Source organism: Centroberyx affinis, unplaced genomic scaffold (genome assembly GCF_046629955.1).
Source record: "Centroberyx affinis isolate AG114_WGS23_722 - 3 ecotype Tasmania unplaced genomic scaffold, CSIRO-AGI_Caff_v1 ptg000299l_1, whole genome shotgun sequence".
Classification (NCBI taxonomy): domain Eukaryota; kingdom Metazoa; phylum Chordata; class Actinopteri; order Beryciformes; family Berycidae; genus Centroberyx; species Centroberyx affinis.
In genome coordinates, this window is record NW_027278977.1 from 186,335 (window position 1) to 201,292 (window position 14,958).

At 45.1% G+C, this 14,958-nt stretch overlaps 1 protein-coding gene across 1 annotated transcript in view; it reads right to left on the reverse strand.

Annotated features, from left to right (window-relative positions):
• Positions 1-14,958, reverse strand: part of csmd2 (CUB and Sushi multiple domains 2) — a gene marked incomplete at its 5' end in the record, with an annotated part of 223,670 nt that overhangs the window by 28,904 nt on the left and 179,808 nt on the right. Inside the window, 6 exons of the mRNA XM_071515056.1 lie at positions 823-969; positions 4,074-4,262; positions 10,734-10,847; positions 11,619-11,699; positions 11,788-11,933; positions 14,298-14,475. Coding sequence (XP_071371157.1) covers positions 823-969; positions 4,074-4,262; positions 10,734-10,847; positions 11,619-11,699; positions 11,788-11,933; positions 14,298-14,475 — 855 coding nt within the window. The remainder of the gene's footprint in view (positions 1-822; positions 970-4,073; positions 4,263-10,733; positions 10,848-11,618; positions 11,700-11,787; positions 11,934-14,297; positions 14,476-14,958) is intronic.

A 14,958-nucleotide genomic window follows, 5' to 3' on the forward strand; every position in this document is an offset into this window, starting at 1 on the left:
GGGGAGGGAGAGAGGGGAGGCGAGGCGAGGTGCTAGAGGAAATGGTAGCTAGTCGGTGATGGAAGACTGGCCCGTGGAGACAAAAGATGGATTGATGAAGAACACAGCCGAAGACATTGGATCTGCCTGTGCCATCTGTTTCTTCCTCCCCACCAAGGTGCTACAGAAGGCAACTCCATATTGGCCGTGGCAACTTGTGGGTTCTCAGCCGTCACTTAGCCCGTCTGTCACTTAGCCCGCTATGGCAAAATCCATCACGGCCAGCAGAAAAAATGTAAAACAGGCAAGGGGAGGAAAAAAAGGGCAGAGAAACGACAGAACATCCGGTTGGGGAGACGGAGGGCTCCACTGAGAGGAGGAGAGAGACGATTAGTCAATCTGGCTGAGTGGTGTTGATATGGAACGGAGGGAGCCTTTTAAATATTTACACAGTCATAATTCATAGCGAGTTATGCAGGTGTCGTATACCAGCAGATCCTTCATGGGAGCAGGACAAAACAGAAGAATAATAACCGGTGCGAGCAACAGCATTTACTAATTCCCAGACCTGTGCTGCACGGAGGGGAGGGCTGCAGATGCTTACCGCCCCCGTTAGGTTGTCATGGAGATGGCTCGTATTTCTAGTCGTTTCAGCTGCATTGGCTCTCCAAATGTTGGTCTTGTTGACACAATAAACCACAAACCTGTCTGATGAGATCTAGCAAAGATGTCTATGAGTGACAATGTCACAGACTTCAAATTCTTCCAGTATACTGTTCCCATTTTCTAATGGACCATATCACTCATGCAGTCTGTGTCAGTGTATCCCCCTTCCTTACTGACCTGAGTAGCGAATGCGGAAGCCTTTGTGGCTGGTGGTGTGGTCGAAGGACCAGTGCAGATAGACCTTGTTGCTGGAGCTGGTGATGCTCAGTGGGTTGGAGTAGTTACCACTGAGGGTGATTAGGAGAGCGCTCTGTCGGGACGGGCCTGGATGGAGAGAGGGAGAGAAAGACAGTGGTCTATGAAGAATCCACCTTTGGAAGTCTCCTGTGTGTCTCCATCTAATGAATCCCGATGAATTTCATCTAATAAATGAATGAGGGCAATGATGCTTTTGTATACCAGCAAAGGATTTTCAAAATAATATCTTGGGTGTGAGAGTCTTTGCTAAAATGCTGGAGAGCTGATCAAATTCAGAGCGAAAAGATCCCGCATTTAGATCAATGAAATTTACATTCTCATGAAGGTCTTGAAGTGATGAAGTTTCTTCTAATAAATGTACACTGCATAGATCTGCATAGATAGTGCAAAAATAATTTGGAAAATTCCCAATTTAACATGGATTTGAACTTTTGAACTTTTTGAATTTTGATAGGAATCTAACTTGTCCCGGAGCTGGCTGTTAAATGGTTGTGCGTTTTGCTACAGTATGATAAAATGAAAGTTTGCTCAGCTCATAATTGCAAGAAAAAGGTTCTGATCCATACTTGGCTTGGCAGGCCCCGAGGTTAGGCGAACGTCTGTTCCCCCCACTCGGCTGAAGATAAAAAGCACTAATCAGCAACACTAGTGCATGCGACCGCCATTTTCTCAGAGCAGCCAGGCAGGGTTCCTGACTGTGCCTCTAATCACATGCAAATGTACAAGGCAGGTGGGGGGCTCTGTCACCATGCGAGCCGCATTGTGTGTGGTTTACTCTTGGTAAACACAGAGAGCTGCGGTTGGGGAAGACGCTACTACATCTCGCTGTCAGTTTTATTTTAGCCCTTGATTGTGGCAATCTTTTACCGCTGTAAATGAGTCCTTGGCTGGGGGAGGAGGTGGGGTTGTGTGTTTGTGTGTGTGTGTGTGTGTGTGTGTGTGTGTGTGTGGGGGGGGTATTATCATCTGTCTTGGCCAGTGTTTTAAAAGGCCTGATCAGCATCATTCTCTGATCTACAGGGGGGGGATAGTGATGCACTGGAGCTTTCCAGGGGTGTAAACTCACTAAACCCTGAGGTAAAACCCTGCATCTAATATTATATTGTGAGGCCAAAACTCACATACCTGCTTATATTGACTACATTTCTGGGGATAAGTGGAGCAATGACCGATGAGAAACTTTGGTCACCAAATTATCTCGCACAGACGCACACAGCTTAGAGATGCCCCCCGATGTGATTTTTTTTGTTTTCTTTTAGATATAGCTTCCAAGGTGATTACATTTTTCCTTGATCTTTACTCTCAATGACAATTATAAAAACTACAAGACCAAATTTGGACTTAGCCAAAGCCACGGCATGTGTCACAACTTGCCATACCCAAATGATGCCAGACTCATGCCAGACTAAATATCGAAATATGAGGGGTTGTGGTCTTAATTACTTTGTAGCTGCACATGCTGCAGCAGATCGCTCATTAATATAAGAAGCAGTTAGCCAACTTAGAAAGTAACGCTCTACTTCATTCACCAGCGGGACGAGGAATGATAGCTATTGTGTGCCTGCATTTCCAATAATTCAGACCTGTATTCCTTGTACCTCGCTGATAGGGGCGCTGACTTTTTGTACTGACTTTAGGCTGGATTGAAATCACATCTGAAATGAGAGTACTCAACTCTCGACCCTTTGCCCAAGTGATCGTGACTGAGTTCTTGAGTCCTGGCTTCATTCACAAACACACTGTTCCTTATCTACCTACTGAATGTAACACCTGTTTCAACAACCCATCAACAAATTAAGTTATTCTTGTAATATTTAATCTCTTTTCTTCTTTAAGTCATTTTTATACAGCTCCAAAATGTCCTTCTGTCATCAATATTGTAATGTAATGCTGTAAAATCAGATAAACTGCTCTATTATTACATCTAGTCATCCCAATATTAATTAGTTTATCACCGCTTTATTAATTTTTCATGGATAACATTCAAATTTAGATGTAAACCCAATTTTACAGAAGCACCAAGACTATCTACAGTATTGGAATCGGAGCCAATCCAGCTCCCACGTACTTGCACTCGGATGGCAAAAGCTGTCCCGATACTTTAATGAGCTGCGCTTTGGCACAATAAAATACTTCTCCGGCAGGAGCAAAAATGTCTGCAGTGTGGTGAAATTTTGATCTCAGTAAAGCAAAGCGCCAGCTCTGCCAAAATAAGGTGTCTAGGAGTCCTGAGAGTGGAGAAGAGGCCAAGTGGCCCTCTCAAACCAGCCAGAGGCAGTTAGAATAACACCAGAAGTGAGGTGATTCTGCCTTCAAAATACAACCACACTTTTGGAAAAGGGAGGTAATATCGGTAGAAATGTATGGTATGAAACATAATTTTTTTTTAAATATATATATTTTCATTCACTATAATTATGTTCACTTAGGTACTTTGTATTACTCTAAATATTCCAATTGGCTGAGGATTTTTACACAATTTTCAATTGTTTTATAATAGGCCAATATTAGGTTGCAGGAATAAATGTTAACTGAGTGGTATTCAGATCGGTAGTCATATCAGCCGCTCTACATAATAAAGTACTCATACTCATATTGGTTCTGAAAAAACTAGTATTGGTGCACCTCTTTATACAACATTTTTATAATGAGCATGTAATATCACCAGACATATGGCCATTTTATACATTCTACTGCCTTTATGAAAAGGAATATGCAATGAAACCGAGTGTTAAATCTCTTCCCCAGATCAAACGTCAAACACCGCTTCTTCAACTGGCATTTGATATCAAACGTCTCCTTCGTCATTATAACCTCAGGTAGTGGCACCGTAGAGGTTGGAGAACCAATTTGAATCCCCATACTGGCTGGGAAACATGAAAAACACTTTCTTCTCCCAGCAACTACTATTGCGTGGCACCTGAGCAAAGCTCTTAATGGCCAATTGCTCCAGTGGAACTGCTCAGCGGTCAACAGTGGAAGACTGTGGCTGCACTGGGCAGCTCCCAGGGCGTGAATGTAACTGGGTGAGTGTGAAGCAGGGCAACACTGGAAAAGAGCACGCATGCTCAGTCAGTTTCCTCAGGATAAACAAAAAAAATAAATAAATAAACTACCGAACCCTATGGCATATGTTTCCATTCACTTTCAAAACAGATATAGGCACTCACCATCAAAGATTTCAAGCTCGTCAAACTGCCGGCTGGTCTGGAAGTGCTCTATGGTGAAGGTGATGTTGTAGCCAGGCTCTACTTTGACCACCCAGGAGCAGGACTCAAAATGGGGGAAGCCGCTGCCTGGCGACTGACTCATGATGACACCTGTGGAAGCCGTCAGCACCTCATTCATGGGACATGTCACTGTGGAGAGAAAGAAAATAAAGAAAGAAAAGATTTGAGTTGAATTAATTTGAATTCTAAACTGAAAAAAAAAAAAGTAATAACAGTTTGTTTATGGAGTGCAGTTCTCTGTAGTTTCATAATTGCAGATAACTTGTAATGGGTGTTCAGTCTTTTCAGAGGACATAATTTGCCCTGAAGCACAAATTGGATTGGATAGAGCTCCATTGTTGTTGGAGGGCAACTCAATGTGACTAAAAGCATACTTAAGGTAATTGTCATTCTGGTCTTGGAGCTATCGCAGGAAACAAAGCTGCCCATGCTAAGCCAGTCCTGGAAATGGCTTGATAATATCACTGACTTGCCATGAGCATATTCTCTCCTTTTTCCCCCTTGTCAGTGTGTGACAGATAGGACATTGTGATGGTAACTCGGCGGCTAACAATCAAATCTGCCTGGGAGCCGTATCGCTGTGGCACGTCTGGGCGGACCGCATCCATCCGCTCATCTCATTCCCCCCCTGTCATTGGTATTCTTGTGGGACATCTCCGTGACATGCTGTGACATTTCCCAGTGGTTTTAGTCTGTATTATCAGACGTTACACAGCGCTCCCGTCTGTTGCGTTTTGCCAGGATGCTGTGAAGCCTACCTCTTAATCCGCCAGAGCTGTCTGCATACAGAGTGGAACCCCAAAAAACAAGCTGCAACATGAAAGGACACCGACACCGCAACTATGACACAATGCTACCGCTACATCCCTTTTTTTTTGCCTCATACTCTGTTGTCGCTGATCTAATGGGGCTGCAGTGTGTTGAAGAGGAAGACTGTCAAATAACCAGCATGAAAGCACAAAGTCAAACAGATGCACAATCTAAAAAAACAATCATTCCACTGTGTTTTGTCTCTATCATGTTTCCACAACAGAGAGAAAGATGTATATCTTTGTTGTTTCTTGTGCTTCCCTTAAAATGGGATTTTCCCATCCTAAAATTGCTTTTGAGATAATAATGAGCTTTCAAACAGAATATGAGATACAATAAACCTGCAAAAAGTAGATTTAGTCTCAAATAAAATTCACTGCTTCCTATATCACCAAGTCCAGAGAATCCTAAGGGCCTACTTTGGCATACACAAGTACTTAACAGTTTGATCACTGAAACTGCCTCAGCTGGAGCTCAACTCAACAGCTTGTTAAGAGCTTTCCAATTAACAATAGACCATTTCAAACTCACAGCAAAACCATAGATTTACCTTGTTAAATACCTGCCAGGGGCTACACTTCAAATCATAGCAGAAATCAAGAAAAACAGTAAGACGCTGTAAACCTGATTAAAAACCACTCCACAAAGCACATGACCAGGCACTTTTAAATGTGCTGTTTGTGTGTGTGTGTGTGTGTGTAAACCAAGTGTGACAGCAACTCTAACCGGTGGTGTAAATGCCCCTGTTGTGTGCTGTTATTTGAATACCCGAGCCTATTCTGCCTTAGGGCATGGCAGCGCTTAGCACTGGCAGGTCCTTCATTACAGTGGTGAAATATTGAATACTTTGAATCGCACTCAAGCACAGCTCCCTCTGTGGGACAGTGCGTGTGTGTATGTGCACGCATGGACCTATGCTATGTGTGTGTATGCTTGTTCTTGTGTGTGTGGATGAGCCCATGTGATTGTGTCTGTCCCTCTCGGTTTGCTCACCCACCCGTCTGTCTGCACGCTCATGGGAAAGAGATGATGAAATCGGCAGAAGAACGATGGCGGCCGACTCGGGTCGAACAGTATTCTCAAATTATTCTTAGCATTTGTTTTACCTTACTTGGAGTACCAGTTGGGCGGGGTTTACCGCCTCAGGACAGCTCAGATAATGTCAGGTAAGCTGTCAGTCATAGAAAGCCATATTAAATTGACTTTGAAAAAACTTTCCTGCAAAATACTTTTTCTGTCTAAACTTTTTGGTACTGTATTGGCATTATTTGCAAATGCTATTTAACACAGGTCAGGACACAGTAGCCGTATCGCAATAACATACAGTTTTGCTTTTAAACATGAATAAGACAGCCAATGTGCTTGCTCAATGCATACAGTGATCACCTTGCAAATGATGATCACCTTGGGTACGTGAGCAGTATCGTTGCTTGAGAGTTTGGTCTTAGAGAGTGCAATTTTAACAATATGTCCAAATCGTCGTATTGCACATTATGTGGCAATCTGTAATGTAAGTCATACCTTTACATCTAACTTCTGAAGTAAAAATTGGACAGTTATCTACCCTGATTCCCAGTTCTGAGATGACATTCACCAAGTCTGTGAAATCATTTACAACCCCATTCAACTCAGTGGATCTGAGTCGAGAGACTTATAGCCATCGCTGACAGCTAAAGCGATTGTGCCTGGAAGTAGCATATAAAATGTGGGAGTGAAGTTCACTAAATGATCAATTCTCCGAGGATGAGATGCGTGCCGCTGGTGACCTTTCAGAAAGCCCTAAAGTGTCTTCAAAGCCGTCTTCAGCTTGTCTGGGAGTTGATGGTATGAGACAGATAGGAGCTTTTGCCCATCGCCTGCTACTTATTAAACTAATCCACTTTGAGATGAGGCATCACTCTGTTTGGCTGTAAACAAAAGGGTATTAGGAGACAAATCTGACAGCTGGAAAAAAGCCGCTTCAACACACAAGGTGAGATCAACGTCGATACGCCCGAGTCGCAAAATCAAATTTCAATTTGATGGAACAAGGAATGGAATAAACAGGTAACGGGAACGGCAATATCGGTGAGACCTTCCTCCTGCTCCTGCATAACATGTTCATAATATGCGACAGCCACTCCACACACACGCACACACATGCATCCAAGCATGCACGTACGAACGCACACACACATAAATCCACATTATAGCAAGCTCGCAGTATTGCAGTGCTGTTGAGATGCCTTCACCCATGTTGGTATTTAATTAGTATAAGCTGAGGGGCGATAACAAGCTGATTGAAGGGGATGGGCCACTACATTAGCATTAGTGCGGATCAGGACCTAACAAGTCTGAGAAGTCAAGGATGACAATGAAGGTGTGAAGAGGAGGAAGCTGTAATACGCTCCACATGTCCGTTATTAACGTTTCAAGATGAAAAGAAGGGGGAGGGGGCAGAACAGGAAACATGAGTCTGAGGAACGAAAGGAAAAGGAGAGACGAGCGAGGGAGGGAGGGAGGCAAAGGGAGAGAGAGGAGAGAAGAAAGGCAGCTAGCTTGGAAGATAATGTGATGGGTGATTATGCAGGTTTAACCAGAAATCCGACTGGGGGATAAACACAGGGATTTTGGATCATCAAAGCTTGTTGTGTTTCATTAATGAATTCGAGCAACTTGTGTTGCTATGTACCGGTGCTGTTGCTTTGTGTGTGTTATGTTGTAACTCCCTGTGGTCTTACGACAATGGTTCAATGTCATGCAGATGTGGTAAAGGGCCGTGGCTCCAATACAAATCAATTTAATCAAACACAAGTTAAATCAAAACTATACAAAACAGGCTCTAATCTCAGGAGCCGTGAAACCAAATAAAGAGAGAAGGTAATCCCAGTTGCCATGACGACTGGATACAATCCTCTGGATTAAACGCAGGAGGAGAAGACAAGACTGTGTGTGTGTGTGTGTGTGTGTGTGTATATATGTACATATGTGATGGGTGGGAGTTGGGAGTTTGACTGCTTTCATTTATCTGTGTACGTGTCAGTTTGGGAGGTTTTGTGGGTATACGATAGAGAGGGGGAGAAAGAAAGGCAACAAAAAAGAGAATGGGGGAAGAAAAGGATACATGCGTTACGTAAGAACAGAAATCCGACGCTGGTGAGCTAGGGGAGGGAAGCGGCGAGCGAGGGAGGAGGGAGAGGAGAGCGCAGACGGAGAGAATGCGGAGGATGAGAGAGGCTCGCTGCCGGCGAGGGGCGAGCAGCACTGCAGAACTAGCTATGAGCTCCTGCGCTGCTCTCTGGAAGACTATCGCAATGACAACATCCAGCCCGGTGTAACCCAGACACACGCTAGACAGTGTGTGTCTGTGTGCGTGTGAGTGAGCGTGTGTGTGTGTGTGTGTGTGTGTGTGGCAGCTAGACATGCAGGGAGGGGTGTTCTTGTCAGAGCTAGAAGCGGTGATTTGATAGGTGCAGCTGCAGCCGGCATGTCCCCTGCATTTCAATGAGCTGTGCACTTCGTCTCTTCGCTGCCCTCCAACTAAGTCTCTCCCTCTTCCTTTCTCTCTCTCTCCTTCCTCTTTAACTCCTGTCCCACTCTCACCCATATCCCCATCCTTCTGCTCATTTGGCAGTCTCTTCCCCGTCTTCTCTGGCCCGATCCTCTCTTTTTCTCAAGCATCATGCTGAGCCTCAGCTTATTCGGATTAATCTAAAACTGCTCGCTTCCCTTCTGTTTATCTCCGACCCCCCCCCCCCCCTCCACACCAGCATCATTTTGTTTCCTCACTTTTCGATATAACGCTAACGCTACTCTCCATTCCTTCCCACCCGTCCCCTCTCTCTTCCAGCTTTCCTTATCTGTGGCTCTCCTCCCTGTCACCCCGCTCTGTCTCTATCTGGAGTGAGTGACACGTTGCGGGCAGAGGGAGAGACTCAGCTGGAACTGTTGGCCCCGGGTATAAAGGTTCTTTCAGCATGAGGGGAACGATTAGCCGGGCGCACACAATTAGAGCCGAGATGAATTACGGCAGGGCAAAACACTCTGCGCACCATGAAGGGTGAGGAGGCAAGGGCCAGGGCTGCACGGTGGGGAACAGACGCACACACAAAAAAGGATTTAATTTTGTTTCTCTCTCACTTTTTGACACTTTCTGTCTCATCTCTTCTGCCTCTCACTGGGTGTCCTGGGTGCACTTTGCTCCATTTCCTACATAGCGCCTCTCTCCCTTTTATTGCCCTCGTTCTTTTCCCTAACTCTTCTTCATCTCTCTCTCCTTTTTCTGCTCACGCTGAGAGCATTTGCATATTTTTCCTATTTAGCAGGTCCAAATTAGCTTCATTTATCAAATTTCGCCTATTCTCCCTCATCCGCCAAACAAGCCGCAAACAGAGAGGCACACAAAATGACAACAAAGAAAGATAGAGAGAGGAGAAAGCGGGAGGGTAAAAAAGGAGCGCGCAACAATAAATGAAAGTGACAGGATGAGAGATAGACACTGTTGTGATAGCTCGATGAAGAGAGAAGGAGAGGGACCCCCATATGCACCCAGTCTCTTGCCCTGAGGGAAAGTATTGTGCGCAACACATTATGACGGTGCGGTGTGCTGGGGACACTGCACTCATTGAGTCCTCTGGGAGGACGATTTCCCGGCATGTAGAGAGCGCCTCTGCAGCCTCTCTCGGCCCCATGGGAGCCGAGCATCATCCACAGAGATAGAAAGTGGTACCAAACCGAGATGTGGCTGCTGCTCCATGACTACAGGCAGACAGCGTACCCATGGGAACCAGTAATAAGGCACGACTGGAACTACTGTATGAGTCTATGATTAGAGCAAAATGATACCGGCTACCTATAACCTCGCTGGAAATAGATTCGCATAGACTAACCCCTCAGCAGATGAATGCAGTGTTCCAACTTTGTTGTGGCATGATGAAAAACCTGTCTCTCTGTGTGTGTTTTGGAGAAGTATATGCTTCCTTTTGCATAAGGTTCAGTAGGATCATATAAGTAATAGCTATGATTTTAGGGTTAAGACCCCTTGCTTGTACGTCAACTGTATTTGCAGCCATTTGATCAGCTGAAGTTCAGTCCTCAGGGACATAATTATTTTTGCTTCACCTCTCACTGGCTAGAGTAGAATAAGTGGCACATTATTTCCAAGGGAGATGGCCAGCCATAGAGATGATACAGATACACAGGATTGTTGGCAGGGCTGTAGTCAAGACCACCTTAATCCAAGTCTATTCCAAGACAGAGTCCAGTCGAGCTTGAGGTAAGACCAGGTCCAATGAGGGTCAAAATCAATTCAAGACAGAGACCAGATCAAGTGCTATTCAAGAGTAAAATAAGCAATAAACTGTGTACATGTCTCTCAGAATGTAAAAATAATGCATAAGGAGATCCTTAAAGATTAACAGAGATGTAGAGATATATTTGTAGGAGTTCTAAACTACACTCTTCAACATCTGACTAATTAATACAGAGGATTTTGACTTAATGCATAGAAGATTGAGGACCACAATATACTACATACAGGTGTAATCCCTTAAATTGTTTGTAGTGCTGGGGAGAAAATAAGCCAAGGTGCACCAGGAAAAAAAAAAATGTATGTCTGAATTATTTTTTTTAGATAGGAAGGAAAAAGTCGACTCAGTCAAATTAGGCACAAGACAAAATCCAAGATGTCAGGAAAGTGGTCTCGAGATTCAAGTACTACAGTCCTGACTCGTATATATAGGGATATACTGTATAACATTGGTGCTGTATACTGTAGCAGCACTTTCTGTAGTCTCTTTGAAGCCCACTCACCATCACATGAGGGCGGAGGCCCCTCGAACTCCAGGTAGGTCCCCAGCCGGCAGGTCAGGATGTTGTTCCCACTCAACTGGTAGCCGGGAAGACATCGGTAGCGCACTATGTCACCTGAAGAGAGAGAGATGGAGGAGAGAGAGAGAGCGAGAGAGAGAGAGAATCAGAGTTATAGACAGAGACAGAGACAATGGCAGCGACCCAGATGATTGATGCAAGCCTTGGCCTGTATACTGATATGACACAGGGGAAATCCACCGTGTGTCTCGGTGAGAGACAAAGTTAGAGTTAACAGTGGGAAAAAGTGCCATAATGAATCCCCATTGGGGGCCCTATAGATGAAACACTATGTCAGTGTCTCTTCCTTTGTGTTGCTGAATAATCACAAGCCAAGGAGGTATGCAAATAAACAGATAGGGAGAATTAATCTCCACTGTCTTCTGCAGGGAGAATGAGAGCACCTGCCCAGAATCCCTCTGGCTCTCTGATAACTTTGTCATCATCATTCATTTATATTGTTGCCCCGAAGCTCCCTGGGTAATGTAGTTTGGCTGTGAGTCAGCACTCTACCATTGCCTTATGGGATGTGTAGTCAGTGTAGCAGGGGCAATGTGTCCCCTGAGAGGGAAGTGTGTGTGCATGTGTGTGTGTGTGTTGTGCATTATGCGTAAAGCTTCCTGGTTCTATTCTGGGAATATTATTAATGAGAGCTGCCCGAGCCTGAAACTGAACTGGCAGTAGGATGCACTGCTCAAAATGTTATGCATCCTCAAGTCAGACTTGGACCACCATCTAACACAAAACAGTCACCAGTATCTACATGCTAGTGCTAGTGTGTGTTTGCATGTGTGTAGCCTATTTGTAAATGATTGCTTATCCACCTACCAATTTTAAATTCCTTGCTGGCCATCAGGATCTCTGCATTAGGAATGATGGGGGGAGGCAGGCAAAACTGCAGTCTATAGGCTTTATTGGAAAGAATCCAAAATGTGAGTCAAACAGAGTTTATATGTATCATATTTGGAAATACGCTCAAGTAATCTACTTTACATACCTTGGTAGTTTATACGGAACAGTCCACCCTTTTCTGTGTTACTACGGAAACGTATCAGCACCTGATTGGATGTGCTGCTGGGCGGGTCATTGGGCTCTCCGTCGGTGAACACGCCCAGTTTCCTGGCCGTCTCCTGTGGGCCGTCCCTAAAAGGAAAAAAGGTAACGGGTCAACTAGATACAACTTTGATTGGAGCAAAACACTGTAGATAAAGTGATGATAATTAACCCTGGGGATTTTCTGTCAGCAGCAAATGCCCTAGTACTCACTCTAAATCCACCCAGGAAGCACCTAGGGGCTCTGCGACATGTATCTGTCAGAAGCCCAAACGATGCCACATGCCAGATTATTTCCAAGCAGCTTCCAACAGCAGAATAGAACCAAGCTGCTCTCACTTCATCAAACCCAAAGCAATTACCCTGGGCTGCTCTGGGTGATTATGTCGAAATAAGGTAAAAATTACAGATAAACGTGGAACGACAGGTCTGGATTGTGCTCTTCCTGCTAAGTGCCGTCCAACGGGAGTGTCTCTGGAAGCTGTGGCCCAGCCTTGGCAGTCCCCCGGCGTGGGCATGGCCGATTAAGCCAGCTCCCAGATTCCTGCCACAACCATTCAGCTTAAAAACCATCTGTCTTTGGCTGTCAGACTGGGCATGGGAGATTACAAGCAGCTCTGGAAACGGCTGGCTAGGGACTGCCGCCTCACAGCACTCTGGCCAAGCCGCCATTACGGGGCCCATTTCCTTGGCTCAGTAGTTCAATGGATAGACACACAGCGGTGGTAACTGGAAACTGGGGAACACGATACCCTCCATCTTGGCTCTGGAAGAGCTTATTGGGAAGGATCAACACAGTTGGGGCTGTTTGGAGGAAAAAAGGGACGGACATTTACAAAAGAAGAGCAACAATAGGACAGAAAGTGGACATTTTGGCTCCCTTTAGCCTTGGTGACTTGGTGACATAAACTCTGGGATTTCAGGGTGGACTGAGAATCGTTGCAACACAAATATCTACAAGCAGCTCGATCAGCATGTGGTTGTGCATTTTATTATACCATCTGCAAAACATAGATGTCGCCCCACACCATGTGGACTTTTGGTGTGGTCTGTTTCAGGTTGCCAGGTTGGCTGACAGTCAGTTCCTCGGCCTTACTGAGAGCTGGGACCTTTGGAGGCTGTCTCAGGGAGAGGGGATCAACTGGGACTGGCAACCATCATGCATGCAAAATCCTGTCTCTGGTCGTGCATATGGCAGGCCCAGCCGTGCATTACGGAGGTGATGAAAGGAAGCTTTGCCCCTCGGCAGTCGGTCAGGCACAAAGACATACACCTACCAAGCAAACCCCCTGACACAAACAGAAACACACAAACACATAGCGCACACACACACACACACACAAACACACAGAGCGGGAAGAGGAAACCATATCCCACTCTACTCCTAAGCACTGATTGGTCCTTAAGACCATGACTAATGGACAATTTTATGATAAAGTACAGATGGTTAATTTTGCTGCCGATTATAACCCAAAGCATTTCTTCATTATATGTTACTGTTATGTATGCAATGTCATTACATGTTAGCGTTATCCGCACTGATTTGTGTCCTGGTTGCAAATTCTCATCCAAACTGAAGGGGATATTGCTTAACTCATTTGCTTGAAGTTACACATGTATGTACATGTTTGAACATGTCTGATAATTAAGCATCAAATTATGTTGCTTAATTATGTTTGCAGACAACATAGGGAAAGGAGGGAAGTGTATGTGAGGAGTAGAAAAAGAAAATGAGAAAGGAGACTGAAATTGGACAAAAGGAATGGTAGACATGAGAAGAGAGACAGAGAGAAACAGGAAGAGATATAGAGAAAGTGATAGAGAAAAATAGAGGGGAGTCTTGTAATCGGCAGTTGTCCTTTGCTACTCTGTGGCATACATGCATTCAGTAATGTGCCAAAAGCTGTGTGTACCCATACTTTCAGCATCAATTGAAAAGAACTTGAGATGCAGGGCCACATAAAGAGGCCTGGGAATGAAAAGAGAGGAGGGAGCAGGGAAACTATGATGAGAGGCACAGAGCGGATTAGCTAACTGGACCTTGACTCTCTCATTTGTCAAGCGATAGAGAACAGAGGGAGAGATGGGAAAAAAGAAAGATGGAGGCATGAAAGGTTGAAGAGAAGGAGTGGGTGACAAGGAATGGGAAGTGATTGGAAAAGGACACAATGTGGAGGTGATGATAAAGAGAAGAATGGAATTCCAAGCAGTAGCAAATGAGAGCATTTCTATGGCACTGAAAAACGCCATTGAAAGGAGTCGGTTCAACATCTCGCTCAGCTGGCCTTGACATCTTGGCTTGGCTATTGCTGGCAAACAGATTGAAATATCATATCGGTTTGTCCACAAATGAAAAGGAGCATTTTCTCTGGTTTTCTTTTTTAAATATCATTATCCACGGCAGAGAGCACAAAGAGGAATATCTACATATCTCATGAGACAGCCGGCTCTTACCAGACGGTGATGAAGTCGTGTGGCCCGTGGACCTGAAGCAGGGTGAAGTTGATTTTGATGCCCAGGCCGGGAGCCACGGTGATCAGCCAGGAGCAGTCGGCTGAGCTAGGGTACTCCTCGGGATACCCAGGGGAGAAGATGGTCCCATTGTCTGATGTGATGTTCCCACCACAAGGCACTGAGGGAGGGAGAGGGAGAGAGAGAGAGAGGCAAAGCATATGCATATCAGTGGGTCAGGAATATAGCAGGACAGATGCATAATTCCACTGGAATCGATGGAAAAAGGGGATTTTTCATCGCCCTCTTTTTCTGCTTCCCTTCTCCATCTCTCTCTCCTGCTCTCCTTCTCTCTTCCTCTAGTGCCCCAGCGCTTGTCTGAGCTAAAGATTAGCCAATAAAGCCTGTTAGCAAGCGGGGACTTGGATGGAGTGTTTTGCTAAGATAAGGCCTCAACCCCATCCCATCGGGGGTGAAGAGAAGGAGTGCGGAGACGATGGCTGAGGAGGCGAGGGGTTAGTGTGGACTGGGCTTTTGAGGCATGTGTATATGTATATATATATATATGTGTGTGTGGGTACGCATGCGTCTGTACCTGCATGTGTCATTGTGTGTGTGTGTGTGTGTGATTGAGTGACAAGAAAGGTGACAACAGCATGTCTAA